The sequence below is a fragment of the Cladophialophora immunda genome (genome assembly GCF_000835495.1).
Source record: "Cladophialophora immunda strain CBS 83496 unplaced genomic scaffold supercont1.5, whole genome shotgun sequence".
NCBI lineage: Eukaryota > Fungi > Ascomycota > Eurotiomycetes > Chaetothyriales > Herpotrichiellaceae > Cladophialophora > Cladophialophora immunda.
In genome coordinates this window covers 4,059,925-4,086,396 of record NW_015622545.1, presented here as the reverse complement: position 1 = coordinate 4,086,396, position 26,472 = coordinate 4,059,925, and the positions used below count along the sequence as shown (strand labels likewise).

The following is a 26,472-nucleotide window of genomic DNA, read 5'->3' as shown; positions in this document are numbered from 1 at the left end:
GGGGTAGGTGTTGGCCGTTGAGATTGAGTTGCTCTGAAGGGACAAAGAGTGATCTTTACCTCGTAGATTCCGCTTGCAGCCTCGCCAAAGGTCGTGATTTGCGTCGAATGCTCGCCGCACTTGCCCAAATCAGCCGAGCCAACGAAGGCCTCTGTGAAGACACATGTTCCTGCGGCCTGCATGCCAACTCGCATTCATATATCGAATCGCATTTCATGCATTCGTCTCTCATTACTCCTGACTAAACCGTGGGAGGATCATGGCTTCTCTCCTCCAAGCCCTCGGCGACTTCCCTCGTGTTCGTTTTCCCAATGCCCATTCCCTCCACCTCCTGTCTTCCCCTCACTAACCTTTTGTTATCTACAGCGCCTTGCGGTGTTCCTTGACCGCCCAGGCTTCCCGTGGAAGAGACTGATCCTGGGATTTTCTCTCGGTCAATATGTGCTCGAAGGTCTCCTCTCATTAAGGCAGTACAAGGTGCTGCAAAAGAAGAAGCCGCCGAAGACGCTGGAAGATGAAATCTCCCAGGATGTTTTCGACCAAAGTCAAGTACATGCGCACCCTTCTTGACCTTCCCACCTCAATGCACGGTTCGCTGACTGTCAATGTTAGGCATATGGTCGCGCAAAGGCTAAATTTGGCTTCGTCTCCGGCCTCTACTCCCAAATCCAAAACGTCCTCTTCATTCAATACGATGTCTTACCTAAGCTCTGGTCGTTGACAGGTCTCTGGCTGGCCCATTACTTTCCCAGTCGATTCTCCGGCGAGATTTCCCATTCGGTGCTCTTCTTCTTGACCTTCAGTTTTATCTCTCAGATTTTGGCGCTGCCGCCTTCGTACTACAGCACTTTCGTTCTGGAAGAGAAGTTCGGTTTCAATAAACAAACTGTCAAGTTGTGGATCACGGATATGCTGAAGGGCCAGGCGTTGATGGTCGCATTGGGGACGCCTTTGCTCAGTGCCTTTCTCAAGATCATCCAGGTGACGGGCACAAGGTTCTTCTACTATCTTTGGCTCTTTGGGATTGTCGTGCAACTCTTCGCTATCACGATTTATCCGATCTTTATCCTCCCTCTGTTCAACAAGCTCTCTCCTCTCGAACCTGGAGAACTTAAATCTGGAGTGGAGGCATTGGCGCAGAGGCTCAAGTTCCCCCTGAAATCGCTTTACGTCATCGATGGAAGCAAACGGAGTGCGCATAGCAATGCGTACTTCTTCGGGCTCCCGTGGAAGAAACACATTGTCATTTACGATACTTTGATCGAAAAGAGTGAGCCTCAAGAAGTAGTGGCGGTCTTGGGTCATGAGCTAGGACATTGGAGTTTGGCGCATACCACAAAACTGTTCGCCATTGCCCAGGTATGTCGGTCGAGTCCTCTCCAAGTCCAAGCTGACTGTTGTCTAGTTCCACATGTTCTATATCTTCGCACTCTTCAGCGTCTTCATCGACAACAACTCGCTCTACTCCTCTTTTGGCTTTTACGATTCTCATCCCATCATTATCGGCTTCATCTTGTTCTCGGACGCCCTCGCTCCAATGGACGCCGTGGTGAAGCTTTTGATGAATGTACTCTCTCGAAAATTCGAATTCGAAGCCGACGCATTCGCCACTAGATTAGGGTACGAAAAGGAGTTGGCACGGAGTCTGATCAAGTTGCAAGTGCAGAATCTGAGTACTATGGATGCCGACTGGATGTATGCGAGTTATCATTACAGTCATCCCATTCTGGCGGAAAGATTGGCTGCGCTGGGGTGGAAGAGTTCGAAGCCGTCAACAGCGAACGGCAAGGTCGTCGAGTTGGATGAGAAAGTTGCCGATTCGGATGTGGTCAAGGCGAGCCAGAGGGAGCTGTGATTACCAGTGTTTGTTCTCCTTTATTGAAGGCGTACTTCTGTTGTTGACCGGGTATGCCTCCCTTATCGACTTGTCGACCTTCAACTCAGGTTACGATCTTGAAGCAGCCGGAACGTAAGAGGCGGCGGACGTGGAGAAAGCAGGCTTGGCCCATCGTTTGTCTCGGAAAGGCAGACGGAAGGCAATGGAATGGAATTGCTAGATCACAGTCGGCACGGAATTCTGGCTCGCTTGCGGTCTGGATTTGTCGAGCGAGTCTGTGTCTGTGAACGCAGACAGCGGAGTGGAACAACAGAGTCGATTCGTGTCACAATGAGGACGCATCATTCCATATGTCATACTAGTTCAACATCGGGGAAAGAGAGGGGGTCTGAAGTCACAGATCTGATGGCACATGCCACCAATCTAAGGTCCTCAGCCATCCTTGCTCACAGCACACAGCAGCAGAGATATGCCGCTCAGGGTGCGGCTGCTACTCCAGAGATTGAACACGCGAAAGGGGCTTCAATTCCAGACCCGACAATCGTACGTGTCGACTCTGCTGAAGTTTAAGAGGACCAGCACATTAGTCCAGCGGCGTACCTCGATTGGCAATTGGACAGCCAGATTCGCACAGACGAAGGATAGCGAGGCACAAAAGGTGCCTTACAGTGTGCTCAAGATCCAGTTCAGGCTTCATGGAGATATATAGCACCTCGACGACCAACTGCGTTCATGAACTTGTCAAAGCTTGTGGAGTTGGCTGGATGATCCACGGTGCGTTTACATTGACTCCGAGGAAACTAGACCCAGCTCTGCACGCAAAAGCAGGATCATCAGCGCCTATTTTAGTAGATAACGGTGGACTTTATGCCTTTGGAGAGCGTATGATATTGGATGCTGGCTCCATGGCCGAAGAAGAGGATGGATGAGTATGGTGATGTGGGTGTCTGCGGTCAAGCGAATTCCCCCGAATCAGGCACCATATGATTGGCTGAATCTTTGCCTGCGCCAGGCTCCCTCACAGCACCATACAAAATCCCGTCAGCTACAGTGCTTCTTTCCCCTCCTGCGCATGGCCTATGTCAACAACGTCTTCCTGGTTTTTTAGCGAAGGAGAACTTCTTACACTGGATCAACTATCCTGACACTTGAGGCTCGCAAGCTGGGTACTGCGAATCCCTATGCCCTCCATGGCGGGCTCCAAGCCTGTGGCCGAAATACCACGATTCTTGCGCCTGACCTGGACCTCCGCCGCCCTCGTCCAGGCAGCGCCCCAGTCCGTCTCTAAGCGACCTTGCGTAACTCAAACACTGAAGGCGCCTGCGTTCAAGTCTGTGTCGAGGCCCAGGGCAATACATACGAGTGCTGCTACGACCTTGACCGTGAGGAACCCTTCGTCGCACTCGCGCAAGAGACCCCGGACCTATGTTCAATCACTTCCTCCAGACTCTGCCCCCATCCGCCACAATGGGGTCTACGCTTCTGCATTCAAACCAGCCCGTCGAGCGTTCTCGACGACACCTGTGCACCACAAAGCTCACCACTTTGACACGCTGAGATTCGTGCAAAGACTGAAAGATGAAGGCTTCACAGAAGAGCAGGCTGTGGCTATGATGCGGGTCCTCAACGACGTGATAGAGGAGTCGATCCAGAACCTCACTCGAACTATGGTCTTGAAGGAGGATGCAGAGAGAAGCACTTATACGCAGAAGGTCGATTTTGCCAAGTTGAGGAGTGAACTGTCCAACGCAGACAGCACCGAAGCACAATTAACACGGTCAAGCCACGACCGTCTGACCAGTGATCTGGCCAAATTAAACTCGAGATTGCGGGACGAGATTAGTCGGACGCAAGCCAGTGTTCGCCTAGACCTAAATCTCGAAAAGGGCAGGATACGAGAAGAAGCGAACGGACAAGAGATGCGGATCAAGGAGACGGAAGCCCGCATCGAGCAAGAGGTGGCCAGTCTCCGCGAACGAGTCGAAGCGGTCAAATTCTCGACCCTCCAGTGGCTCATGTAAGTATCAGGCTCCATTCGAAGACCGTCGGAAAGTGATCCTAACCAGTGTGACAGGGGCGTCTGCACGGGAACAGCAGCACTCATTTTGGGTGCCTGGCGCCTGCTCATGTAAATTACCCGACGCTGTTGTGCTATACGGCCTAAGTGATACGCCTACCGTGCCCCGGTTACGCGGAATGTCGACACTACCTTACCGGAATGATAGTGCAGAGTCAGAGAATCGCTCCTCTATGCTTCGATTTCAAACTGCCTTGGATCTCGTCTGCTCTACGACTCGGCCTCATTCGAGCTGCATCATCGGCTCTACAAGGCGCAGGTTCCGTCCAAAAGCAGTGAGTTGATAGCGCTTCTAGCCTGTCTACATAATACTATGATATACGTCGTCATGAGATGGCAAGGCTGGGATCCAGCACGATTAGAAACGAGGTTTTGGTTGGGATCCGACTCGCCGAGCACATGTCTAGGTTGTGTATATTAGCTTTGTATCTGGTCAATGTGTGGCTGCACAACTGACTAATCGGTGCTGAACTGCGAAGCGTCGACTGTTCTATTCCTCGCACGTCCGCCTGACACTAGGACGCAGGAACCTGGCCGTAGATAGGCAGCTACGTCGCTGTCGTCGCTGTGAATCACATCCAAGTTGCCGCATGGGTCAACTTCGGCACATGTCTTGCGACCGATGACTTCGTTTCTGGCATTCTAGGGTGTCAGTCTAGCACACATGATCGTGTCACGCTGCCTCTGTGCAAACAGAAGACAATCCTGTCTGCCTGAAGGTTGAAGAGTTCTTTACCTCCGTTATGTACGGTGTTGTGACGCGACAGCGACATTATCTCTCTTTCAGCTCGCGACGGTTCTGGCCATTGCGCATCTCTCCCTTGTCAAACCATGAGGAAGTCCTTCATTGAGCGCATCTTCCCGCACCCACCAGGAAGCACCAGTTCACTTCCTCAATACGAAGATGACTACTCAGTCGCGTCATCACGGTCTGACGTGACCGCCCCTCGCATTCTCCTACAAGATGCAGCAACCCCATCTTCGTCCCCCGACCGACGACGGACTGCGTCGATCTCCCCGATTGCTCAAGGACCCCAGAAGCTAAGCTCGTCCTTGGTGCGCCACAACGACCCCTTCCTCCCGGTAGAGAGAGCAGCCAAGTCTCTTGAGCGGACCTTTCAGAGCCTCCTCGATGCGCAGTCAGAAGGGCTCAGTGCCGGCAGCATTGCGACGGGGGAGCTAGATGACTCGTCTTCGGTGGGAAGTCCCACGCCCACTCCATCTGTCCTCTCGACGTCTACAAGGACAGCAGCAGAAAGAGGACCACGGACCATACCAATCCGCCAACCAAAGCCCAAAAAGATCACACTCCGAGGTGCACGCCGCGGGTTAGAAAAGTCCATGAAGGAATTTGCAGCTCTTAGAGAGTGGGAACTGTCCCTGATCGACCGAGAAGTTGTGGCCAGAGATGGCGCCCTGAAACAGGCTTCCGACCTGGGAAATCGAAGAAAACTCCTTGAGGATGAGATACACAGGTTCAAAACCGAAGAAGGACCTGTCGGGTTACGCTCTGAGATTCAGGCCGTGGAACAGGAGATCCAACACCTAGAGACGGCGTTGCTGGAATTGAGGTCCAAGCACAGAATCTTGGTCAACCAGCTCCGCGAGACCGAGAGCTCAAGGGACTCCGAGTTGAGCTCATACATGGAGTCGTTGGCACTGAGCGAGAACCAGGTCAAATCTTTTCTGCGTAGGCCACCGATCCCGCAGTGCCTGAGTTCTGGACAAGATCCAGGGATGTACGCCTTAAAGCCAGAGAGGCGGACGCTACAAATGGCACAGGAGCAATGGACGAACGAAGTGGAGATGCTGGCCCAAAGAAAGGCCAGCGCCGAGAGTGAGAAGAATGCACTGGAAGAGGGTTCAAGACTATGGCGTGATGTTGTAAGGCGGATTGGTGAGTTTGAGAGAGAGTTGAAAGCGCAGACGCGTGAGCTGTCCCAGTCGCAACTCCAATGGCCCGGCGCGAATGGAGCAGCCGACATTGGGGGTGCACCGGCGGCAACTACTGAAGATCCGTCTATTCATCTGGTCCTGACAAACCTCTCCACGTTAATCTCATCTCTGGAGGAGGATCTTGACCTAGCCGAATCCAAGAATTGGAATCTTCTCACCTGCGCGATAGGTGCTGAGCTCGCGGCGTTCCAGCAGGCCCGGGATCTGCTCCAGCGCACCGCCAACGCATCATCCATAACGGCCAATGGTGGATTGAGTGATGGTGACAGCGTCAACGGATTCGAGGATCGGAATCAGCCTGCACACGATGAGGTTACAAGTCATGATAACCCCCCGGATCTGCTAAGGGATGACATGCTTCCGACCAGCAGAACACGGAGTCCAGGCGAGAGCAGCAATCAGAGTCTGGAAGATACATTACGTCAGTTTGGCAATCCGCTCAACAAAGGCAAGCAGAAGGAAGAGGACGACCCTATCCGGAGCCTGGAGCTTGACCCTGTAGGCGGTCCCAGACGTTCACAGCCTCGTCCTCCCGTTCCTTCTGACGCTTTCGGTGGAGGAATTGATCTTGTCTCAAACTCGGCACCAGTCCCAATGACAAGCGTTCGGCCAAAGCCCCCGGATCGGACCACGACATCTGAAAGCGAAGACGACGAGCCTGGGCCGGAATTCTTGCTTTCTCATTCTTGATGGCTTGGTCGTGAGCCGAGAAGGCCTAGGAATTGTATAATAGGGGCTAGTCGAGCGGCATGGCCGGTTGCTTGGCGAGCATTGTATCAAATCCAGCATTGTTCCACCCGCTTTCCAGATCAGCTGTTCCATCGTCCAATACAGATGGATTTGTTTCACCGTGAACCTGAAGCCTGAACAGAACTTCCGGCCACTATGTCTGTTTTGTTGAGTGGCGCGTAGGCAGGATGGACCTGAGGCTATGTCTCAGCGCAGTGTCTCAACAATGCACAACGCAAGAAGAGGTTTGTAGGTACGTGTTACCCACCGTGTCAGTGAGATGATGCTTTATGTCTGGGAATGTCAAAGAAGGACCCTCTCTCGCGACTCAGGATCTTCAATGGGAATCCAAACAACGTGCCAACGAGTCTCACTCTGACTGCCCTCTTTGACGCCTGTCCGTGTCTATATATTGCGTACCGTGCACATGAATGTCAAGAGATGCTCCCACCACAGCACAAACCTCTTCTTACAACTATTCACTACCGCATCCAATATTATCACACCAATCTTGCCCTTCCATCCTCTATCCAATACATCTGCCTCCCCAAAAAGAAAAACAAACAGTCATGCTCGCCCAGCTCTGGTCTCGAATCAACCAGGACAACATCCCATGCCACTACCGATCCGACCCGCTCTGGCGCTGCGAGACCCGGCTGTACCACTGCTGCGGGCACTACACCAACCCCAACTGCTGCCACTACTGGTACCCGGACATATTCACCCCGTGGGACGACTGCGAGTTCGTCACGGCGGAGGCGTACTTTGCGAGTCCGGACCGCGTGGTCGTGCCGCTCCCCGAGACGCCCGTGGCCCCTCCCCGCTCTCTCAGGACCACGTGGTGGCAGGCCATCAAGCGCGTCGGGCGCTCCGCGGTCCGAACTGCCCGGGTGTACTACCTTGGCCGGGAAGTTGTCGAGGATCGTGAACTTGTCGCCCGGGTCCTGGCCCGGCGCCGGGCGATGCGGGAGGACGAGGAATCGGTGATGCGCTTGGTCGAGGCGGGATACTTGGGCATGGGGCTATGGCTTCACCAGTTGGACGAGGACGAGGAGGTTGACGAAGATGACGACTTTGAGGATGTGGATTATAGCGACGACGACGATGACCAACACGACAACAATCATCACAGCGGCGTCCATCCCACCGGCGGCCTGACGTTTCTGGATGAGACGAACATCACGGCATCAGCGGTGAAGGGACAAGAACGCTCTGGAGGGCTTTCCGCCATGGGGAAGAGGAAACGGGATGAGTGACGGCGAGAGGCTGATGGGTAGGGGACAATTGATACAAGGCGACCGGCGAAGGGCAGACGTGGCAGAAACAGGGCTGGGCTATGGATTGATGGCATCTCAAGAGTGTCCATGGCTTGTTTAGAAGTAGCATTCGCACCTTTCTGCTGTACATGTACCAGCAGTGCTCTGAGACCTTATGGATCAAGATAGACTGACGCCCCTAGTAGGGAATGGTGAAGCATGACTTCTTGGGTAGAGGCAGTCCATTCAACAGATTCAAGGAGAAGAGCGGAAAGATCGGATCTCAAATCTCTGCGTCATATAAGTCTGGTCCCGAAAAGTTCACGTCTCTTTTCCCTTGTCTGATATGCAGAGAACATGGGCTTAAAAGTTACACATGGCGTTTAGAGTGTATAGATTCATGGAATTATAGAGGAAATAAATATGGATGGGTGGAGGGAAGGATTGATGAATGTATTTCATTTCCCACCCAATCCTTAACCTCCGTGCCGCACAGAGAAGACTTCCTTTCCCACTAACTAACTATCTGCTGTAACCCACTACCTAAGATGACATAATGAAGATAGTAAAAATAAAGGCCCGTGCTGTCTGGATACGGACGCGGAATATGGAAGTTAGATACAAGAAAACTCGTGCATGTCGTTTCATGTCTTTGTGGCAGGGACTAGGTAGGCAGGCAGGCAGGCAGGTAGGTAGGTAGGTAGGTAGGCAGGTACTGTAGGGAGGGAGGGAGGGAGGGAGGGAGGGTCAGCGGCTAGGCAGACTGGTGGTTAGGTAGACAGATGGGAGAGCAACCTGAGCTTCTTGCAAAGAGTGTCGACGTGGTGGATCCTGGCCTTGAAGGTGTAGGTGTGGTGTGGTGTGTCGGTGCGTGGGTGGTCATTCTCGGTGTTTGTTCTGATGGATTGGTGGTTTTGTGTTGGTGTTGGTGGGATGTTCTTGCACGGGGCAAGTTCCAGTTTTTTTGCTTTGGATAGGACGCGTCTCCTGGCCTCGTAGCTTGATGTGTGTTGAGTGAGTGTAGCCCGCAAGGCGCTCTGGGAGTCGACGGTCGACTGTCGACGGTCTCTTTGATTGATTGATTTGGTTTCTGGGATGTCTTCTGGATACTGTTCCGCGTTCAAAAGGGTAGAACAAATGATGCTGAAGGTGGAGGTGGTGATGTTGGCACATGGTCACCATCATCCCCAGAGTTCCTCCTGGGGCGGTACTAGGTCTGGTCCCTCGTACACCCTTTCTTCCTTGGTGGCCTCCACCTTGGGCTTGTGGGCCTCCCTCTCCTTCTCCTTCTTGATCAGGGCGACGATGTTCATGGCCGAAGCCTGCGCCTCGGACGCCGCGAGCTCGGCCTCGACGTCGCGCGCAATGAGCTTGTAGTCTTGGACGACGTCGCCGTAGAAACCCCTGCTGGAGGTGCCCGCCACGGCCGGCCCGTTCCAGCCCTTGCGTGATTCAAAGTACATCTCGTCCGTCTCGGTCTCGATGTCGGTCGCTTCGTCTGGCGCCGGCTCCGGCTCGGCCGGAGGGGTCGAGCCAACCCCTGGACTGTCCCGCTCCGCAAGGGTGCCGACGATCGGGGTGCCCCGGCGAGGCACGAAGTCTTCCCGGGGGATAGCCTGGCGGAGGGCGAAGATGTCGTCGAGCGGGCTGGCGTGGCGTGAGACGCCGTCGGTCCTCGGGCTGGTGCGCCGCATGATGGGGTCGACCGACACGGCGCGCTGACTGTAGTCACCAGAGATGCGGCGGCGCGAGTACGGCTCGCGAGAGATGGCTCGGCGGCTGAAGACGAGCGGGGAGGCCTCGCGGCGGACAGCGGGTTCGCGGGAGTGTGCTCGCCGGTTCCATGGGCCGGGAGACTCTGCGCGAGGACGAAGCGGTACGTCGTCCGTGACGAAGTGAGGAGTGTTTGCCTCTGGAGAGACGGACCCGAGAACAGCTTGTTCACGAGACACGGCTCGCCGGGTTTTCGGTTCTGCTGAGTCTGCGCGGCGGAGAGCTGGATCCCGGGATAGAGCTCGACGGCTTTGGAACGGAGGAGAGTCGGCGCGTCGCCCAATTGGTTCTCGGGAGAGAGTCCTTCGTCGCGCCCGTTCCACGGAGGCAGCCCGACGACCAGCATTTTCTCGCGAGGCAGACCGCTGGCCACTGCTTTGCTCGGAGGCTCCTCGGGAGGAGGCTCGCATGTAAGCCACCTCACCAATGCCGGGACCTCGAGAAGACGGTCGGGAAGATGGTTTGGGAGTCCTGCGCGAGTCTGGTCTCTCAACTGCCGAGTCCGGAGCTTCATCTGAACTTGGAATCGGAGGGAACGGTTGGGTCGGAGGTGTCGTGCTGACATGGCTCTCCAACCGACCAACCAATCCTGCGACGTCGACCTGTTCACCGTGACTATTATGAATGGCCGACTCGATCCGTTCAGCAATGGGAGTGTTGTCCATAGGAGTGCCATTGTTGCTCTCCGAAAGCCCGTTGTACTTTTCAGCCACCGGGCTCAGAAGGGAAACCGCTGAAGCGGGTTGGCTCTTGTTGGGTGGGACGGCAGTCTGGATCTGTGGCAGCCGATGACCAGGATGCTTCTCTGGGAAGACAGCCCTTGTGAAAAACGTGCTGACATCGTCATATACCGGTGACTGAGTGTGGACAATGGGTGAGTCTGCTCGAAGTGATTCGGTAGCTGGTCTGGACTCCGCGACAATGACTTCGTCAATGGTGCTCGTGATATTGGCATGAGCAGGCCGTGATTCTACTGTAATCAGCTTCTCTAGCACTGGGACCGGCTGGGCTTGTGGCTGCGGATGACTGCTCGCCGAGGACGATCTTCGATGTGACTTTCGGCTCCATGGCAAAGGGATTGTGATGGTGATTGCAGCTCGTTCCTTCTGGATGAGCGGTGGAGACTGCGTGATGATGGCTTCGACACCGATCTTTTCGATCTCGTCCTTGAAAGTCAGGTCGGGGGAATTGCTGACGAGGGTTTTCTGGGAGTCGGGGCTGCCGTGGGCTTGGTAGGTGACATTGTTCAGGTCGTCTTCCAGATAATGCTGGGTCCATCCGCCGGTGGGAGCAGTGATTGAAACATCTCCCCATCGGGCATGCATTTGCTTCGCGGACTCTGATCGGGACCTGGACGGTCGACGCCGGGATGAAATCAATCCTTCGAGCACGCCAGCCATGGCCGATCAACAGCAATAGTCAAGACTTCAGGAAGGGCGAGGGTTGATCTGACGTTGGGGCGATGTGTGGGCAGACGCCTGTATCAAAAGAAAAGCCCTGAGCTGAAAGGACTGGGTGTAGTTGCTTGAGCCGTCTTCACAGGTGCTGTAGTGGAAGGCCGCACCAGGCGCCTGTCCCCCCAAAAATATGAAACCCACACAAAGGGAAATAAGGCCGGGTGCCTTTTTATAATTATCCTTCGAGATTATGATACTTGTTGAACCAAAGTATTTGGGTTGAAGGAAGGTGTAACAAGAGGGACACAGGGCGGTAGAAATACGGCAGGCAAGGACAGGCAGGTACTCACAATGTTTATTTTTGCATTCGTGATAGTGCGTGCCCAAAAAGGAGCTGCAGACGTGGTACAACAATAATAGCAGGGAGGCTCTAGACTTGCCTGTCGCCTGATGAGCGCGTTAAGCCATCCGACGCCCTTGAGGTTAGCGAAGCCAGATACGGGCTTGGAAATGCAAGGGACCGTCAGTGAATCGTTCCCCAAGCGAGCAGAGATGTCAGGATAGCTGGTCGCCATTGGGGTCGTTGGCATGCGGGCGTTTCGAAGCGAAAGAGGATTGGATGACGGGAAAAGATGAGACAGATCGGATGCAGGGGGGTGGTGAAGGGCTGTGGGCGAATAGACCCATCGACAGCGTCTAAGCGCCAGCAAGGCGAACAAATGTGGAGGTGAGTGACAACCAGTGGAGATGGGTGGAGATGACATAGCCCGCTAGAGCTGTTGACTTGGTGCTTCTATTGGTCGATGTCTATTTATATTCAACCCAATCACAGTGGCCAGAGTGTGGTTCCACCAGGGTTGAATGTCCAGCCTTGCGAGCTGACACCTACTTCTATAACTCACCTCCTTCCGACTCATCCAGAAGAAAGCCTTTGACGAACTACAGCCGTAGTACTGGTCGACGCGGAACACTGTCTTCCGGCCCGGACACACTTTGGCGTCGAATGACACCATCAGAGCTGCACGTCACTAGCAGAACTATCCGGATACGGGTCACATAGAACGAAGGAGGGTGGAAGAGACAACACTTGGCGAGAGGCCTCAGAGAATATACTTTTTGCAATGACACGAGGAGGTCGCTTTTGCCTTTTGATTGGAGCTATAGCACACCTCAGTGTGTAAAGAACATATATCATCGGGCGATCCTTCAGTTCGCACACCTCGTCTGGGTGCTCAATTTGTCGCCGACGCTGACCATTGAGTTTTTGTTTTCTGCTTTTCGGGGTCGAGCTGGAAAGCAGTGACATCAGACGTTGTCCTCCAGAATCTCTAAACCGGCAGATTGACTTACAGCTGAGCGATGGTCGCTTCCAGTGGCAGAACTCTGCAGCTTCTCCAACAATGTGCCCACGGGATAGTCGTCGTAATCGATATCCACATATCCACGAGGCGCCCAACTTCGGGGAAGGATTGCAAATGCTCGACCTAAGACCGTTCTATCAGTACCCCGTTTACAGGCAGTATAGCGCCTGCTTACCATTGATTTTGGGATCTGACACGATTCTCAGTGCGCACTGGCCAGCGTCTTCGACCGTGGCAAACTCGATGCCCGACTTCGTTAGATGTTCGACGGCTGCCTTGCTCAAAATCTTGGTTTCGACAAACCTGGGTTGGCCCAATTAGCTAAAATGAAACTCGACCACATTCGTCTCCATACCATGGTCCAATATATGCCACTCGAATGTTGTGTTGGTGCTCTGTCTTGCGAAGAGCCCGCATCATCCCGCGAAGGCCAAATTTGGAGGCAATGTACTGAACGGCTCCAGGGAGGTCGAGATATCCTGCCAGACTGCCTTGCAATATGAGGACTTGATCCAGGGGAGCCCCTTTGTTCAAAGCATTCTGTCGGCGGAAGTAATGAAGTGCCAGTTTGACGGTGTACATAACGCCGGTGAGATTTACGTTGAGGATGTTGAGCTTTGGTTCTTCCGGCTCCTCGGCCTCGACTAGGCAAGCCGTTAGATTCTACCCGGCTCCATTCCACCTTGTGCTTACCATCGTTGAAGAAGACTGAATCGGCTCCACTGATGCCGGCATTTGCAATGACAATGTCCACTCTGCCGGACGGCGAAGACGAAAGCGCAGTTTTGAAGACGGCGAGTTGATCGGCCCAGACGGTGACATTGCACTTGACGAACTTGACTGAGCTGTGGACAGGGCGTCAATAGGATGGTTTATACATCGGCAAGAGCTCCTTTTGACGCTGACCTGCCCAATTCCTTTTCCAGTCTTGCGCCTTCTTCAGCGTCAAGATCTGCAATAACGACAAAAGCCCTGCAATCCCGTCAATCTCACGCCCGATGGTATGTAAAGGACAGGGTCATACCCAGCGCCTGTCAACGCGCGAACATATGCTTCACCGATGCCGTTGGCTCCTGGGACAGCACATCAGAAAAGGTTTTAGTATGGTGCCTCTGTCAACTCAAGCATACCGCCGGTAACGACAGCAGTCTTGCCCTTAACATTGCTCGCATCAATATCCACGTTACAATTCACGGCTCCTGTGTTCGTATATGGCTCCATGATGACAGGCGTGACTGGACGGCTAAAGGTTAGGACAGACGAGTATTGCTGACCTAGAATATCTGAAACTGCGGGGATAACGTCGAAAACTACCACAGGCAAAATGACCTTGATCAACTGAAGGTTTAGAAATGTTTACAACTCGTCCATCCAGATCTATATATCTCTCTACCGCAAAAGACCGTTGTCAGCTTACCCAGGGAGCGTATAACAACCTCGGTAGATTTCCGTCGATGAAGTAACAAACTTCGCTTGGGCAGTCGATTCGAACGGCCAGACTTGCTCTCAACCCAGAGAACATCGTGTTAGGGCCAGTCTGCACAGCGGGGAAACACCACATGTTCACAGCCCTGGTGGGGTCGGCGGTTCGTGTGCTCGAATTGCGTCGTGGTGGCTTTAGTCATAGTCCTGGGCTCGAGCCCGAATCCAGAAAATTCCCGCGGGCCATTGGCGAGGAAGTTGCTTGCCCCCAGCATTGCAACGGGCTATAACTCTGTCTGGCAATTGCTACGGCAATCGCAATTGAAAGGGACAAGGCCTCCAAGGCGGGCCGAGCTCCAGTTGGTGCGCTGCGTTGCATTCTCAGAGGAGAGGTGCGCGGACAAGTTGCTGCTAAGGGTGTCGCGTACAGGACTACCTGTTTGTGGAACGCGACTTGCTGACACGAGGGGACCGAGCCATGTCGGTTTGGAGACAGTGACGCAGGGCCTGAGGAACAGATATATGCATGCACAACGTACTATTATGTGATCAGAGCTGGCTCGCGGTGTCGCTGGCTGGGGAAGAAAGACACTGGTGATGCAGCAAGACGGAGGACGGTTTCTCCGCTGCCGAATCTCCAATCCACACAGAGACACAACATGCAGCCTCGTCCACGTTTCTCCCCCAGACGATTTTCATGGACACAAGCAGCCACCAAATGGACAATTGACACCCGGCCTTGTCTGCAATCTTCTCCCTTGAACCTACTACCTATCTACCTACCTACCTACCTGCCTACCTACCGGCCAAAAGAAAACAATGCCACTCCTCTCCTCCACCCTCCTCCTGCGCACCCACTCCCTCACCCTCCTGACCTGCGCCTACTACCTCCTGACCTCGCCCACCCAGCTACTGTCCTCGACCCCGATCTGGCTGCTCGGGGAGAGCATGAGCGTGCGGCCCGCAGGCTACGCCCCGGAAAGCATACCCCATGGCGCGGGCCCGTCGGGCAGTGCAGGAGCTGGCGGCTCGCGGACGAGCATGCCCATGAGAGGGCCGCTAATATCGGGACCGGGACAGGGTCAAGGGGCCGTCGTCGCGCAGTCTGAGAGGGAACTGTTCGCGCTCCTGGGGCTGGTGGTGTCGGTGTACGCGGTCACGCAGTTCCTCTTTGCCGGGGATTTGTCCGTGGTTCAGGGCACTGCTGCCACGACTGCATCGTCGTCCTCGATGGGCACCAGGGCGAGCGGCGCCCGACGCCTGGACTCCTCCTTCGCCGCCGCCGCCGCCGCTGCAAAGTCCCCCTCGCGCTACGCCGAAGAACTGCACACCCTCTTGACTGCCCAGTCACGCTGGCTGACGCTCTCGGCGATCCACGTGCTGGCCTCGTCGGCGCTGGTGTTTTGGATTTACATGTTCCACTCGCACGGTGCTTCCGAGCCGGTATCTTCAACAGCTTCGGCTGAGTCGTGGACGTCGCTGCTGTCAGGATTGAATCTGCTAGCGAATCGAGTCGTCTTCACGATTGGGCTGGCTGATATGCTGTTTTGGGGTTACTTGTGGACGGTCTTGAAGGAGGAGGGGCGGGAGGTTGCCAAAGTGTTGGCCAGACGCAGGGAGGCAGAAGACGATGAATGAAACACCGTCGAGCTGTGTAATAAGGGCAACAACACCTAGCTTGACCGGTACAGGCCCGAGCAACACAGCACAAGTTATCTCTCCCTGCGTGGTGGCCATGCTAATGAAATGCTTGTGCATATTCTCCTAGGTCACAAAAAGGGTAGATCCAAACAGATATCACATATCTGGCCGCATTACATCCGAACTATTTCCAACTTTTGAACCCGCCCTCCTCTCCAAGCAGGATCGTCGGTATAAGTTTCCTCTCGCCATCCGCACCTACAACAGAGCCGCCAACCCCAACATCCCGGCGCCGACGGCACCAAACCCGATCGCCAACTGGTTGGCAGCACCCGTGGGGCTCGCCGTCGTCGAAGAGGAAGATTGGCTGGCACTGTTTACGGCCGAAGAGAGGGACGCGCTGGCGCTGGACGCAGCAGATTTGAGGGACGCAGAGGCACTGCTCAACGATGAGGAGGCGCTGGCGCTGGCGCTAGAGGCAGCGGCAGACGCAGAGGAGGCTTCGCTGGCAGCGCTGCTGGCGGCTGAGGTGGTCGATCCACCTGTGGCGCCGGCCGTGCTAGAGCCAGACCCGGAAGCCGAGGAGGTTGCGCTGCCGCTTGAAGTCGAGATGCAGGTTGCCGAGGCGGGCTGTAGAGAGCAGAAGATTCAGTGAGACGTGTCCAAGGCATGGATTGGGAGCGGAACATTGAGGACGGCCCTCCTCATAGTAGAGAATTCACCGCTACGGACCGAAAGAAATCCATCCGCGGAGTACACGGCAACTGAGGGCAATTGAAAGCAAGGGAACGTACCAAAAGCGACGAAGCTCCAACCGGGTCACAAATGCTGTGTGCATAGGCTAGGGCGGCCGTTTGATCTGCGGGATCACATGCCTGGAAGACGCAGCAGGCGATTCCGTCGAGGAAGGACGCGGTGTTGCAGATGCCTATTGATCCTCACTTGTCAGCCTGTGACCGTCCTTTTCTTTCTTGTCGCCGTGATGGACACCTCAGAGGGGAGGACTGACATGTTGGATTGCCGTTGCAGCTGGCGGGGAGGAGACTGCTCACGCAGCTAGTGGCACCTGCGTGTCGAGGAACGTCAGCTCCATCAATGCTAAGTCAACCAGGATCATCTGTTTTTTTTTTTTTTTAATTTTCTTTTGACAGCACATCTTTCGGACAGAGATATATTAATACGAGTTCGGAGGACGTACAGCTGGGTAGAGTCGGGGCCTGCTGCGCAGAGACAATACCCACCAGGAGGGTGGAGGCGGCAAGGATGCTGCTAAGCTGACGAAGCATGGTGCCCTAAGCTTTCCCCGCGATTTGGACGGTGGCCAATTGATATGGGATAAGGGCCGAGAAGTGCGAGGAGCTGCTGGATGAGACGGCGACAGGGAATCGATGGCAGGGAAGTGTGTAAGAGAGACGGGCGGATGGAATGGACGAAAGCAAGGGAGAGAAGGATAAAGAATAATAGGCAGCTCGGTCGGTGGTTGCTTGTTGCACGTTGCGCTCTTCTGGCGCACGGCTCTTTTCCATCGTCTTGCTTCTCTAGTCCCGGGATCTGGATGCTGGCTCTCCAAAGGCTACCAAAGCTACACCGTCGTTTGGGGAAAGTGTCTGGCCCAAGCATGCGCGCCGTCCCCCCCCAAAAATTATGTCGAACTCGGTCTCCCCGTCCATTGGTGTCGCACAGGTGTCACCGCTCCTCGTTGGTTGCACATCGAGATGATCCCACTTCAACCTGAACTGCGTGCCAGATCAGATCCGTGAAACAACCAAAGTAGACTGGATCTGGCCTCTTCATGCTGGCATTTTGATCCCCGCTTGATCTGGCCCCGAGACAGCCAGGTGGGTGCGCACCTCGAATGGGGAAAGGGAAAACGAAACACCCAAAATGGGTAATCCGCAGTCAACGGCTTCCAAGGCTGGCTGAGGTGTGCGCCACTGGGGGGCGGGATTGGTTCTTCAGAGCACTGGGCGCAAGCCAAGCAAGCACGGTGGAAAATGAGATCCAAATCGCCGCAGGGTCGGTGCAACACGAGCTGCAGCCTGTGCCATTGGAGTAAGGGGAAGCCATCGATCGAGCAAGGCTGGACGTTCGACGCGAGGCTGAGCATGGATTGGGATGGAGGTCTCAGGCAGGGGCAAGGACAGATGCAGAACATCGACTCTTCATTTCACTATTATGTCGTTATCAAACATTACACACGCCATCTGGTCACACTCTCTTGGCTCACACAATTTGATCTGTACCACCTTTCTCCTTGCTACACTGTGAGTGAGTGCATCACGGCACAAAAGAAATACCTAGGTCCAACCCTCCTGATCCATCCCCCCAGTCCAGTACCACACCATCAATCATCCCATGTACCCATCCACGTTCTTATCCCGTATCGTGCTCGCTCCTGGAAAACCCCCATCACATCAAGACATATATACATCGCTCTTCGAGACATCGCTGTGACTTTTCCCCAATCCTATAACTCCACCACCAACCACGAACCACACAACCCTCCGAGGTCTTCAGATGATATTAATCGTATAAGTATAGTCACTCGCAAACCAATACCCGTTCATATGGTCCAGTCTCTCCACGTAATTGTTCATCTCGGCCTCGCCTTTCATGACGCTGCGGAACCGGTCCCAATTGGCCTGGTCATAACGACTCACGTCAAAGGCCCCGATCCTCCTGAATTCGCCCTTTTTCATCGTCGCGCACAGGAGCAATCCCTCCACCCGGTCCACCACGTCGATGACGGGTAAGAGGTAGATCTCGAGCATTTCACAGAGCATCCCACTGCCCGCCTCGGAGAGTTTCGGGAGGCGGTCGTCGAAGGCTGCTTTCTCAAGTTCAACTTGGGCTTTGGTACATTGGATCACGCAGGGCGTAGAACCCCAATAATCACGCGTTCGTCTCAGCAGCCCTCTTGCCATGAATCCTCGGACCTGCATTTTGCCGCTCGTGACGAAGCCGAAATTGTCGCCCGAGGGATTGTACTGCATATCAAGCTCAATGATCTCAATGCAAGTCTCCCGGGCCGAGGACGCCGGTTCGGGGTATTTGACTTCGCCGTCGATCGAGGCCCAGGTCCATGTTGGGGCCCGGTATTTCGTTGGCCTCCTCCCGCCCTCTACTCGCCAGAGCAACGCATGCGGTAGTTGCGGCTTCCATAGGCCAACCAGGTAATCGTCGGTATGTAGTCTGTTCTTTGCCATGTACTGCTTCGCCAACCCCTGGATGGCCAACAGCTTGTCGCTCGAGTACGTCAACTTCTTGGGGGAATACATCTTCACCAGCTGATGCCAATTGCCGTGGCGCTGGTGATGAATCTTTTTGCTGAAGAATTCCACACTCTCCTGAGATGAAGGCGGGCCCATGGTGGCGGGAAGGCCCTTGGGAAACACCTCTGAACAACACATCTGCTGACATTCCCAGAAGAGTTCATTGCGAGTAAAGTGTAATGTGCGCTTCGCAAGGCAGCGTTCTTGGAAAGCCCAAGCTCGCTTGTTGAGGGGTGACGAGTCAACCAGATCGTGCCACAAGGTGGAGCGCAGTATTTTGTACATGCCTTCGTCGATCCCCAAGCCGAAGGGGACGGGGACAATGCAAGGCTGTAATGCCGAAACGTTGCGACTGTAGATCAATCCGCTCGCGTCGTCCCTCGAGGATGTGGCGGCTATGTTGAGCGTCGCCTCGGAATAGACACGGTGCATCTGTCCCACCTCTGCCAACACATCTGTTTCGCTATCGTGCCGAATACACAGCGCATCGATCCACAGGTATCGAAAACCTAGCCTGTCCGTCACAAGAGCGGCTTCGGCAAATGTCTTTGGAAGATTCGCCACGCTGACGCCCTGCCTCAAGGCTGCGAGCGTCCCTTTGTGCAGACGGATCGTCTTGGATTTCCCCCAACAGTGGGAGAGCGTGACGTACTCGCTCAGGGGATCCACGAACATGCCATCCACCAGTTTCACTCCGTGAGTGCCCTTGGGACCTCGGATTGAAACGTCCAGCAGATGTGTAGGCTTCCAAGTCGCGTCGGCGGCCGACGTCACGGAACATTTCATGTGGTTGAAGGAACAGTCCTGGATCCACTGTTTGGCGAGATCGAGACTTTCTATCGACGCTGTACTCACGGATCTGGGGTCGATGGTTCGAACTCCGGGTTCAACGGCAACTGAGACACCAGCAAGTTAGCAGCCTGTTTGAGGGCCCCGTATCGAATCTCGAACCAGAGGCCGACAAGAGCTCAAAGGAGTACCTACATCGAGGATGCATCAAAATCAACTCAACCACTAACCCCGCCGTCTCGTCCCAATTCAGTGACAGACTCGCCTTCGAGCCACTACTGCTCGGAGTAGGTCCGCGGTTCTCCTTGTCCGCCTCAGACTTCGTAGGCTTCACATATCGAAACTTCAGCCTCGCTTGGTCTCTCGCAATGGGCGATATCCAGGCGAATCCCACCGAGTCGATGGCTAGTCCTCGATTCCGAAAATTTCTATAGGCGTCTGGGTCGATGGACATGAACACGGTCAAACATAGATGGCAGCTGCTAGCCCGAGATGCGAGTTCTTCCAGGCCATGATGCGGGATCTCCCCTGTTTCCTCTGACTTCTGCGTATTTGGTTCAAAGATGGACTGACACGCGGTGCAGAGCGTGCTGGGCGTTAATTCTGACATGATGGCGACGTCGCTGTTCGATTCTTGTGGTGACGTTTCCCGCTTCTATCCCCCGGCATCTCGATGTTAATGTTTGGGTTTTGAAAATCCTCAACAGTCGCATCCACTGTCCATGCTCTTGGTCGCACAAGTCGATTCTCTGGACAACCTCGAAGGCAGTCTTGTTCAAAATTCGGCGGCCCGTCACAGAAAACCGTGGTGAAGACGTGTTTCTCCTGAGATCGTCGCCGCTCGACCCGAGCACCAACCTCTTAATTTCCGAATGCGGGCGGAACTCAGCGCCACGCGAACCAAGCTCGTTTCAAATGATAGCGACGCGCTTCAAAGTGATTCGCGCCTCTGGGAATTGCATCATTATCGTCGCCCAGTGGGAATTCGATCCTCAACTGCCCGTGGCAAAGGAACAAGGAGAGACTGCACTCGACTCGTCATCCTCTGCCCATTTTGCCGCTGCGTGGGGAGATCTTCTTTCCCTTTTTGGGGACCGCCAAATCTCAGCAAAAATGCCCCTGACATCTACAAGGTCTGTGGAAGCGAAAAGTGGAGGCGGAGACCCTCATCCCTTTCTCTGACATAAGGAAAATCTGGCAAACGGCACAGACGGGGCATCCAGCTGAATCATACAAGGTTAACTATATCTTCTATATGGCCCTAAAGCGATCATGTCATCGGAGCTTCGTCATCTCCAATAGATCGTGCCGGTGGAAGAATTCTCGGTTCTTCTTCCCAAAGATGTACATGGGCACACTGAGCACACAGATAGCAATCTCGATGCTGCCGAATATAATAAATAAATGGTTGATGCGAATCGCGAATACCCAATTAAAGGCATGGTATGCCAGTATGAAGGAGAAGATGTTCTTGAAGATGATGAGGTTCGTGAATGCCTCGACTGCGATGTCGCGGTGCGCGTCAAGGAGGTATTGGGCCGAGGCGATGGATCCCATAACCATGCTGATTATAATGAAAGCGAGGAATACCTCGGGGACGATCCAGCCGTAGCGAGCCACGTTGTTCGCCGTTATACCAAAGCCGTATAGACCGATGCAGGAGAACACAAGCGTCGGTATGACGAGCAGAATGCGGAACTCGGGTTCGTACTTGCCCCTGTTGAGTCTGATCATGAATCGCGTCGTGAACTCGCTGTACAAACCGGCACCGAGCAGCCCGATAATGCTGCCAATGAACGCACTGGTGTACATCTTCCCGGCCCTCTCTTCATTAAAGAAGAGAGGCGGGCCCAGGAAGATGAGAGAGAGTATAACTCCGACCATGACAGTCCAGCCAATAATCACACCTTGAATCAAACAAGCCCACAGGACCGCAGGATGCAGGAACAGTGGGAATGGTCGAAAGAGGAGCTTGAAGAAGGACTCATCGGTTTTCCGACCGTTGAATGGCATTAATCGTTGCCAGTAGGAATTTCTTGGTGGAGGTGGTTCGACAACTGCTGAAGAGTGCAAAGGCTTTTCTTCCGCATCTTTCGTAGTTGACATCTCTGGCCTCCCGATCGTTTCTTTCGACGAGTCCTCTTCGGCGAGAAGATCAAGGTTGAGAGAATGTGCTCTTCGATAAGCCGTCTCAGGCACGAAGAAGAATACGAGGAAGAACCCCAAGGCCATGAAGATGGAAAGGAAAAAGAACTGTGTGATTCTAGGTTAGCACATCTTTCAGATAGACATAGCAAGTCCCAACGATTGTGATTTTGCTCAGGACGCAGGACTGGTGAATCTGCGCATTATGGCATAACCACCAACTACATCCGGCCCAACACAGAGACGAGACCGACGTAAACTTACACTCCATTGCCAGCCCATATGAGCAGTGATCATGCCCACGAATACTGGTGTCAAAAAGGCTCCTCCAAAAAGACATGTATTTGTGATCGCCATTCGAACTCCACGCTCATGGACGTAGTATAGATCTCCGACACAGGCGTTGACTAGGGCTTCGAAAGGCGCCAGCGCGACTCCTTGGAAGACACGACTCCACAAGAGACTGGCATAGTTGTGACCGATATGTGTAGAACCTCCCCAGGCAGAGCTTGCGACCATGAGCAACGCTCCAATGAGAAAAAGGTGCCTCTTGCCCCAGACTCTTGCGGATGCGACGAACAGCCATCCCGCCACACAAACGCCGCAGAGATGGTAGGCTGTGAGAAGGGCAGCATCTTGGAAGGTTATCTTGAAGACGATTGCGAGAGTTGTTGAGTCTGCGGCTAGGAGAGGAGAGGCTGTCGTGGCAAGGCAAGAGACAAAGCACAGGATTCCAAGAATCAGGTCGCGTTGCCCAATAGGCCAATTCTGGGGCGCCAGTTAGTTTCGATGCTCTTGGAGTGCTTCACGAGAGAAACACGCACCAACGGGTCATTTGGGTCATCCGAGGGCTGGGGGACAAGGATGACTCGCCCCGTACTGTCCTTCTTCAGATGCTGAGCAGTCTCCAAGAGCTCGGCATGTCGCTGTTCTGTCTCATACACATACACCGTTCCCGGGACGTGCTCGACGTTTGGCTCAAGAATCCCCAGAGGCATTGCTTAGCTAAGGGCGCTGACGTTGGTGGAGCAGCTGAATCGGCGTGGAGCGAGCTCGCTGGTTCTATCTTGATGCAGGGCTCATGATCGATCGCAGATAGAACTCATGCCACGAGTGCGACGCTTCAGTCGAGTCGATTGATCAACAAAGGCGTTCATGGCCGAAGGCAACATGGCTCTGAAGATAGACCGCAGCGAAGATTGCGCGGCGCAAGCCACAAAGAGGAATGCAAGCGACTGCTCCCCGCATCGATTCTGGACTTTCGACGTGGGCAACGGCAGAACAGGGACGAGGGACAATCAAAAGCCGTTGCGTGGGCTTCATTTATTCCGATTGGACATCCACTCCCTGCCTACAAAGCCATTCCTACATACCTCGATACCTTCCCACCGTGAGCACGATATTAGTCTCAAGGCTTTCTACTCTCAGCACCTTTCAGAGCCAGCTTGGGGTTAGATTTGAGGCCATCCCGCCCATCGAGTCAAGGTCGGAACTGGTGAAGAATGGTCTATATAGACTCTGTCGGGATTCGCCCCTGTCCATATGTACAACAATTTGCAGTGTCGGCCAAACACCGTCAATGATGAATTACTCCTGATGAGCATGCTTTGCTTTGCTTTTGATCCCTTCCCTTGTTGTGGCTCTGACTCCGTAAAATCATGCTCCATCTTCACGAGAGGGGGCCATCTGCCCTCCTCACTTGCCTTTCTCACTGCCATACATCGTCTTGTTCCACCACTTCTCAGGCTTCAAGAGTCCGTTCGGCCGCTGGTCGTCTCCGATTCCTTCTTGCTGATATCCCTTTGGGTTGTTGGTGGCCGAGCCTTCCCTCATCGGTGCATCTTCCTTTTGTCCCTGGACGGTGCCGCCATAGGCCTTGGTATGTGTGGATGTAGCACCGCCGTTCGCATAAGCTTTCTCTATGTTCCGCACACCAGTAGTTTTGAAGGTGGTGATCGGGGCTCCCGGGACTCCTGGCGAGGCTTGCGGCCAGAAATACAGTGCTGCGCCAACGACAAGGCCACCGAGGGCTATACGTCGGCCAGGAGACATGCTGTTCGATCAATGGAGCTTTGGTTGGAAGGAGGGTGGGCGCTTGTTCACTACCTCCCTGTTATGCTGGGAAAATTCTCGAGCGTCTCAGGAAATAGGCAGAGGGCTGAGCTGTTCGTAAGGTAAGTAGTTCCACGAGAAAGACAGTCAAGAGCAGAAAGCCTGTAGAAAGCACTGTCACCAGGGTTTCAAGTAGGTTGAAGATATTCCACTTGGTCGAGGATGCTTTGCTACTATAATATCTCAAAATGCAAAGCCAAAAAAAAGGTGGTTGTGGTAAACGACAGCAATTGATGCATGACGCAACAACGAGGCGTGGGTAATGTGCGGGTAACACTTGCTAAGGGCCAAAATCTGAGCCCAAGCGTGAAGTCAGGCATGTTCCGTTACGAGAGAGGACGATCGGAAGTTCATCATCATAATACGGGATGTCACCACTGTGATGTTGAGGTCCTAAAGGGCAGGACGCGGAAATGAAGTCATGACTTTTGACGCCATCAAATCAATCTTCGGTGGCCTTTGTCACGATGCCAAGGAACTATGAGGTAAGGGTCACATGTCTGCCTGCGTGAGATTGGCGTGGGCTGAGACTGCTGCGTACATGTGAAGGGCAGAGCAATGAACGCAGTCGATGAACGGGAGACGCAGATAGGAGACGAAGAGACACTGACCAGAAACGACGGTTGCAGATGTCAAAGTGTGATTGTGGACCTTTCCGCGACGCGCTTGCTAACTCCATTCATCAATCCACCTGAGCTAAAAGCTATGTGGTATCGTAGGAGACAATAAAACGAAGAAATCAGTATTGCCTGGGGGGATTGCATTCGACATGGTTGGGGGAATAGTTTGGGGTAGGTAGTCTGCCCGGATCTGGGAGTCTTGGTAGTTCTCTCTCTCTCTCTGCCTTTATCTGGGCCCGCCTGAACAAATCACTGCACGCGCCTTCCAGTGCAATACCTAGAATCCGAGCTCGTCACAGAGAGGCCAGTGCGAGTGCTGCCATTTTGCGCAATAATCCTGCCCGAAAAATCGTAGAGAGTTGATGTAAGCCAGAGTTGCCAAAGGCGGAAAGGAATGCACAGCCGCCAGTTGGCAATCTCTCTAGGAAGGTGGAGCAGCCTCTGTCTTTTCTGCAGGCTCAGCAGAGGCACCGGTCTCGGCGGGCTTGTCTTCCTTGGGCGCTTCGCCGGCTGGGCCAGCTTCACCTTCACCACCATCGGACGACGTCCACAGCGTTAGGTTGTCTCGGAGCAACTGCATGATAAGCGTGCTGTCGCGGTACGACTCCTCGGACAGCGAGTCGAGCTCGGCAATGGCATCGTCAAAGGCTTGCTTGGCAAGGTGGCAGGCACGGTCGGGGGAGTTGAGGATCTCGTAGTAGAAGACGCTGAAGTTGAGGGCAAGACCAAGACGGATGGGGTGGGTAGGGGTGAGTTCGGTCTGTGCTACATCGGTGGCATTCTGCAAGCGGGGGTCAGTGGACTGCTTGTGTGTTCTGAAGGATAACTGTCATACCTTGTAGGCCTCATGAGCGGCAGTGGCCGCAACCTTGCGCTTCTCCCCAGAAGCGAATTCAGCCAGGTATCGGTGGTAGTCTCCCTTCCTGTTCACCGTGTTAGTTTCAGCTCGAGCATTCTCCGAGCCAAAGGATGACGTACATCTTGTGATAGAAGACCTTGGACTCTCCAGATTCGGCTTTTGGGATGAGGGCTTTGTCGAGGACGTCGAGAACATCTTGACAGACCTTCTCAAGCTCGCTCTCGATCTTCTGGCGGTACTCGCGAATGGTGGCAACGTGTTTGTCGGAGCCTTTGGATTCCTCCTTTTGCTCAATGGAGGAAATGATGCGCCAGGAGGCACGTCGGGTCCCGACGACGTTCTTGTAAGCAACGGAGAGGAGATTTCTCTCGTCAACAGACAACTCGCCGCCCATCTAACACGAGTCAGCCCGGTCGGTCCACGGTCATCTGTCCAAGGGTATCGACGTACGTTGGCCACCTCTTTCATGTAGCTGACCATCTCATCGTAGCGCTCAGCCTGCTCACAGAGCCTCGCAAGAAATGTTTTACTAGAAGGACATCAGTGAATCGATGATTCGAGGGGGGAATCAGGCAGTGATACCTTTCGCGCTACAAGTCGCATTCAAGTCAGCACAACGTCTTATCAATGACAAGATCGGGGGCTTCAGGTTGGACAGTGAAGGCCAGCTGAGACTGAATCTGGAGGCGGGGGCAGCAGCACTTACGTCGGTGGCCATTGTCAAGAATCGGGAGACTTGATGACGAGAGGAGGAAGTGGTCGATGGGTTGTGCAGATGAGGACAAGGAAAGAGATTGGGAGATGGGGGATGGAAGATCGAAGGACGGGTTGAATATCTGGTGATGGGAAACGGGGCCTGGGTTGCAGATTGATGGTTTGTGAGTGATGGCTCATAAGGCAGTTTGATGCTTAAAGGGCTAGAGCATCACTAAGTCGCCCAGGCACTGCTGGCACTAACCGCTCTGGGTGCTGCCTGCCACAAGGGCCACTGAGGGCCACTGAGGCCTGCCACTGGGAGGTGACGAACAACTGATTTTGTTTGACGCCAGCGCCTGAAACCCTGGGTGACAGGTTTCAGGATTCACCACTCTGCGCCTCTCCTGCCTATGCAGCTTCTCTTTTCTGGGAGCAACGACGCCCCGGAGAGCCAAACTAGGTACTCACGGGACTCTATACTCTTCTCTAGGTGCTCGGACTTTCACGTGCCTCACTGCCCTCCTGTTCAA

At 54.1% G+C, this 26,472-nt stretch overlaps 12 protein-coding genes across 12 annotated transcripts; 5 read left to right on the top strand and 7 right to left on the bottom strand.

Annotated features, from left to right (window-relative positions):
* The first annotated feature begins 195 nt into the window (after positions 1-195).
* On the top strand, positions 196-2,749 carry PV07_09509 (uncharacterized protein). Its single transcript, XM_016396772.1, has 4 exons — positions 196-298; positions 367-549; positions 613-1,359; positions 1,406-2,749. Exons 1-4 carry the CDS (start codon positions 260-262, stop codon positions 1,853-1,855), a joined length of 1,419 nt encoding a protein of 472 aa, XP_016246628.1. The 5' UTR covers positions 196-259; the 3' UTR covers positions 1,856-2,749.
* A 122-nt stretch (positions 2,750-2,871) lies between these two features.
* Positions 2,872-4,434, top strand: PV07_09508 (uncharacterized protein). Its single transcript, XM_016396771.1, has 2 exons — positions 2,872-3,854; positions 3,912-4,434. The coding sequence occupies exons 1-2, from the start codon at positions 3,019-3,021 to the stop codon at positions 3,967-3,969; spliced, it is 894 nt and encodes a 297-aa protein (XP_016246627.1). The 5' UTR covers positions 2,872-3,018; the 3' UTR covers positions 3,970-4,434.
* A 311-nt stretch (positions 4,435-4,745) lies between these two features.
* PV07_09507 (uncharacterized protein) lies at positions 4,746-6,560 on the top strand (the record flags this gene model as incomplete). The annotated part of the gene is made up of 1 exon (XM_016396770.1): positions 4,746-6,560. One exon carries the CDS (start codon positions 4,746-4,748, stop codon positions 6,558-6,560), a length of 1,815 nt encoding a protein of 604 aa, XP_016246626.1.
* Positions 6,561-7,168: 608 nt separating this feature from the next.
* On the top strand, positions 7,169-8,229 carry PV07_09506 (uncharacterized protein; the record flags this gene model as incomplete). The annotated part of the gene is made up of 1 exon (XM_016396769.1): positions 7,169-8,229. The coding sequence occupies one exon, from the start codon at positions 7,169-7,171 to the stop codon at positions 7,853-7,855; it is 687 nt and encodes a 228-aa protein (XP_016246625.1). The 3' UTR covers positions 7,856-8,229.
* A 6-nt stretch (positions 8,230-8,235) lies between these two features.
* On the bottom strand, positions 8,236-11,416 carry PV07_09505 (uncharacterized protein). The gene has a single exon (XM_016396768.1). The coding sequence runs from the start codon at positions 11,026-11,028 to the stop codon at positions 9,037-9,039; it is 1,992 nt and encodes a 663-aa protein (XP_016246624.1). The 5' UTR covers positions 11,029-11,416; the 3' UTR covers positions 8,236-9,036.
* A 745-nt stretch (positions 11,417-12,161) lies between these two features.
* On the bottom strand, positions 12,162-13,754 carry PV07_09504 (uncharacterized protein). The gene is made up of 8 exons (XM_016396767.1): positions 13,517-13,754; positions 13,411-13,459; positions 13,293-13,358; positions 13,080-13,231; positions 12,742-13,030; positions 12,562-12,689; positions 12,376-12,509; positions 12,162-12,314 (listed from the first exon to the last, which is right to left on the bottom strand). Exons 1-8 carry the CDS (start codon positions 13,605-13,607, stop codon positions 12,258-12,260), a joined length of 966 nt encoding a protein of 321 aa, XP_016246623.1. The 5' UTR covers positions 13,608-13,754; the 3' UTR covers positions 12,162-12,257.
* An 873-nt stretch (positions 13,755-14,627) lies between these two features.
* Positions 14,628-15,446, top strand: PV07_09503 (uncharacterized protein; the record flags this gene model as incomplete). The annotated part of the gene is made up of 1 exon (XM_016396766.1): positions 14,628-15,446. The coding sequence occupies one exon, from the start codon at positions 14,628-14,630 to the stop codon at positions 15,444-15,446; it is 819 nt and encodes a 272-aa protein (XP_016246622.1).
* Positions 15,386-16,963, bottom strand: PV07_09502 (uncharacterized protein). The gene is made up of 4 exons (XM_016396765.1): positions 16,648-16,963; positions 16,459-16,515; positions 16,244-16,377; positions 15,386-16,079 (listed from the first exon to the last, which is right to left on the bottom strand). Exons 1-4 carry the CDS (start codon positions 16,733-16,735, stop codon positions 15,708-15,710), a joined length of 651 nt encoding a protein of 216 aa, XP_016246621.1. The 5' UTR covers positions 16,736-16,963; the 3' UTR covers positions 15,386-15,707.
* Positions 16,964-17,607: 644 nt separating this feature from the next.
* On the bottom strand, positions 17,608-20,648 carry PV07_09501 (uncharacterized protein). Its single transcript, XM_016396764.1, has 2 exons — positions 19,706-20,648; positions 17,608-19,617 (listed from the first exon to the last, which is right to left on the bottom strand). The coding sequence occupies exons 1-2, from the start codon at positions 20,118-20,120 to the stop codon at positions 17,963-17,965; spliced, it is 2,070 nt and encodes a 689-aa protein (XP_016246620.1). The 5' UTR covers positions 20,121-20,648; the 3' UTR covers positions 17,608-17,962.
* Positions 20,629-22,860, bottom strand: PV07_09500 (uncharacterized protein). The gene is made up of 3 exons (XM_016396763.1): positions 22,480-22,860; positions 21,920-22,423; positions 20,629-21,763 (listed from the first exon to the last, which is right to left on the bottom strand). Exons 1-3 carry the CDS (start codon positions 22,651-22,653, stop codon positions 20,786-20,788), a joined length of 1,656 nt encoding a protein of 551 aa, XP_016246619.1. The 5' UTR covers positions 22,654-22,860; the 3' UTR covers positions 20,629-20,785.
* A 282-nt stretch (positions 22,861-23,142) lies between these two features.
* PV07_09499 (uncharacterized protein) lies at positions 23,143-24,157 on the bottom strand. The gene has a single exon (XM_016396762.1). The coding sequence runs from the start codon at positions 23,705-23,707 to the stop codon at positions 23,351-23,353; it is 357 nt and encodes a 118-aa protein (XP_016246618.1). The 5' UTR covers positions 23,708-24,157; the 3' UTR covers positions 23,143-23,350.
* Positions 24,158-24,258: 101 nt separating this feature from the next.
* Positions 24,259-26,135, bottom strand: PV07_09498 (14-3-3 family protein epsilon). The gene is made up of 6 exons (XM_016396761.1): positions 25,953-26,135; positions 25,829-25,836; positions 25,697-25,775; positions 25,366-25,640; positions 25,223-25,310; positions 24,259-25,168 (listed from the first exon to the last, which is right to left on the bottom strand). The coding sequence occupies exons 1-6, from the start codon at positions 25,962-25,964 to the stop codon at positions 24,809-24,811; spliced, it is 822 nt and encodes a 273-aa protein (XP_016246617.1). The 5' UTR covers positions 25,965-26,135; the 3' UTR covers positions 24,259-24,808.
* Positions 26,136-26,472: the final 337 nt, after the last annotated feature.

Bases quoted from the DNA above. Each gene is read 5' to 3' on its own strand.
- PV07_09502 (XM_016396765.1), bottom strand. From the start codon at position 16,735: ATGCTTCGTCAGCTTAGCAGCATCCTTGCCGCCTCCACCCTCCTGGTG. The intron at 16,516-16,647 runs GTACGTCCTCCG...CTCGACACGCAG, and splicing joins GGCCCCGACTCTACCCAGCT to GTGCCACTAGCTGCGTGAGC. The intron at 16,378-16,458 runs GTCAGTCCTCCC...GAGGATCAATAG, and splicing joins CTGCAACGGCAATCCAACAT to GCATCTGCAACACCGCGTCC.
- PV07_09499 (XM_016396762.1), bottom strand. From the start codon at position 23,707: ATGTCTCCTGGCCGACGTATAGCCCTCGGTGGCCTTGTCGTTGGCGCA.
- PV07_09501 (XM_016396764.1), bottom strand. From the start codon at position 20,120: ATGTCAGAATTAACGCCCAGCACGCTCTGCACCGCGTGTCAGTCCATC. The intron at 19,618-19,705 runs GTAGGTACTCCT...CTGGTGTCTCAG, and splicing joins GATTTTGATGCATCCTCGAT to TTGCCGTTGAACCCGGAGTT.
- PV07_09508 (XM_016396771.1), top strand. From the start codon at position 3,019: ATGCCCTCCATGGCGGGCTCCAAGCCTGTGGCCGAAATACCACGATTC. The intron at 3,855-3,911 runs GTAAGTATCAGG...CCAGTGTGACAG, and splicing joins TCGACCCTCCAGTGGCTCAT to GGGCGTCTGCACGGGAACAG.
- PV07_09504 (XM_016396767.1), bottom strand. From the start codon at position 13,607: ATGGAGCCATATACGAACACAGGAGCCGTGAATTGTAACGTGGATATT. The intron at 13,460-13,516 runs GTATGCTTGAGT...GTGCTGTCCCAG, and splicing joins GACTGCTGTCGTTACCGGCG to GAGCCAACGGCATCGGTGAA. The intron at 13,031-13,079 runs GTAAGCACAAGG...CGGCTTGCCTAG, and splicing joins TTCAGTCTTCTTCAACGATG to TCGAGGCCGAGGAGCCGGAA.
- PV07_09505 (XM_016396768.1), bottom strand. From the start codon at position 11,028: ATGGCTGGCGTGCTCGAAGGATTGATTTCATCCCGGCGTCGACCGTCC.
- PV07_09509 (XM_016396772.1), top strand. From the start codon at position 260: ATGGCTTCTCTCCTCCAAGCCCTCGGCGACTTCCCTCGT. The intron at 299-366 runs GTTCGTTTTCCC...TGTTATCTACAG, and splicing joins CCCTCGGCGACTTCCCTCGT to CGCCTTGCGGTGTTCCTTGA. The intron at 1,360-1,405 runs GTATGTCGGTCG...ACTGTTGTCTAG, and splicing joins AACTGTTCGCCATTGCCCAG to TTCCACATGTTCTATATCTT.
- PV07_09500 (XM_016396763.1), bottom strand. From the start codon at position 22,653: ATGCCTCTGGGGATTCTTGAGCCAAACGTCGAGCACGTCCCGGGAACG. The intron at 22,424-22,479 runs GTGCGTGTTTCT...CTGGCGCCCCAG, and splicing joins ATGACCCAAATGACCCGTTG to AATTGGCCTATTGGGCAACG. The intron at 21,764-21,919 runs GTAAGTTTACGT...AGAATCACACAG, and splicing joins ATATGGGCTGGCAATGGAGT to TTCTTTTTCCTTTCCATCTT.
- PV07_09498 (XM_016396761.1), bottom strand. The intron at 25,641-25,696 runs GTACGTCGATAC...GACTCGTGTTAG, and splicing joins ACATGAAAGAGGTGGCCAAC to ATGGGCGGCGAGTTGTCTGT. The intron at 25,311-25,365 runs GTACGTCATCCT...CACGGTGAACAG, and splicing joins AAGGTCTTCTATCACAAGAT to GAAGGGAGACTACCACCGAT.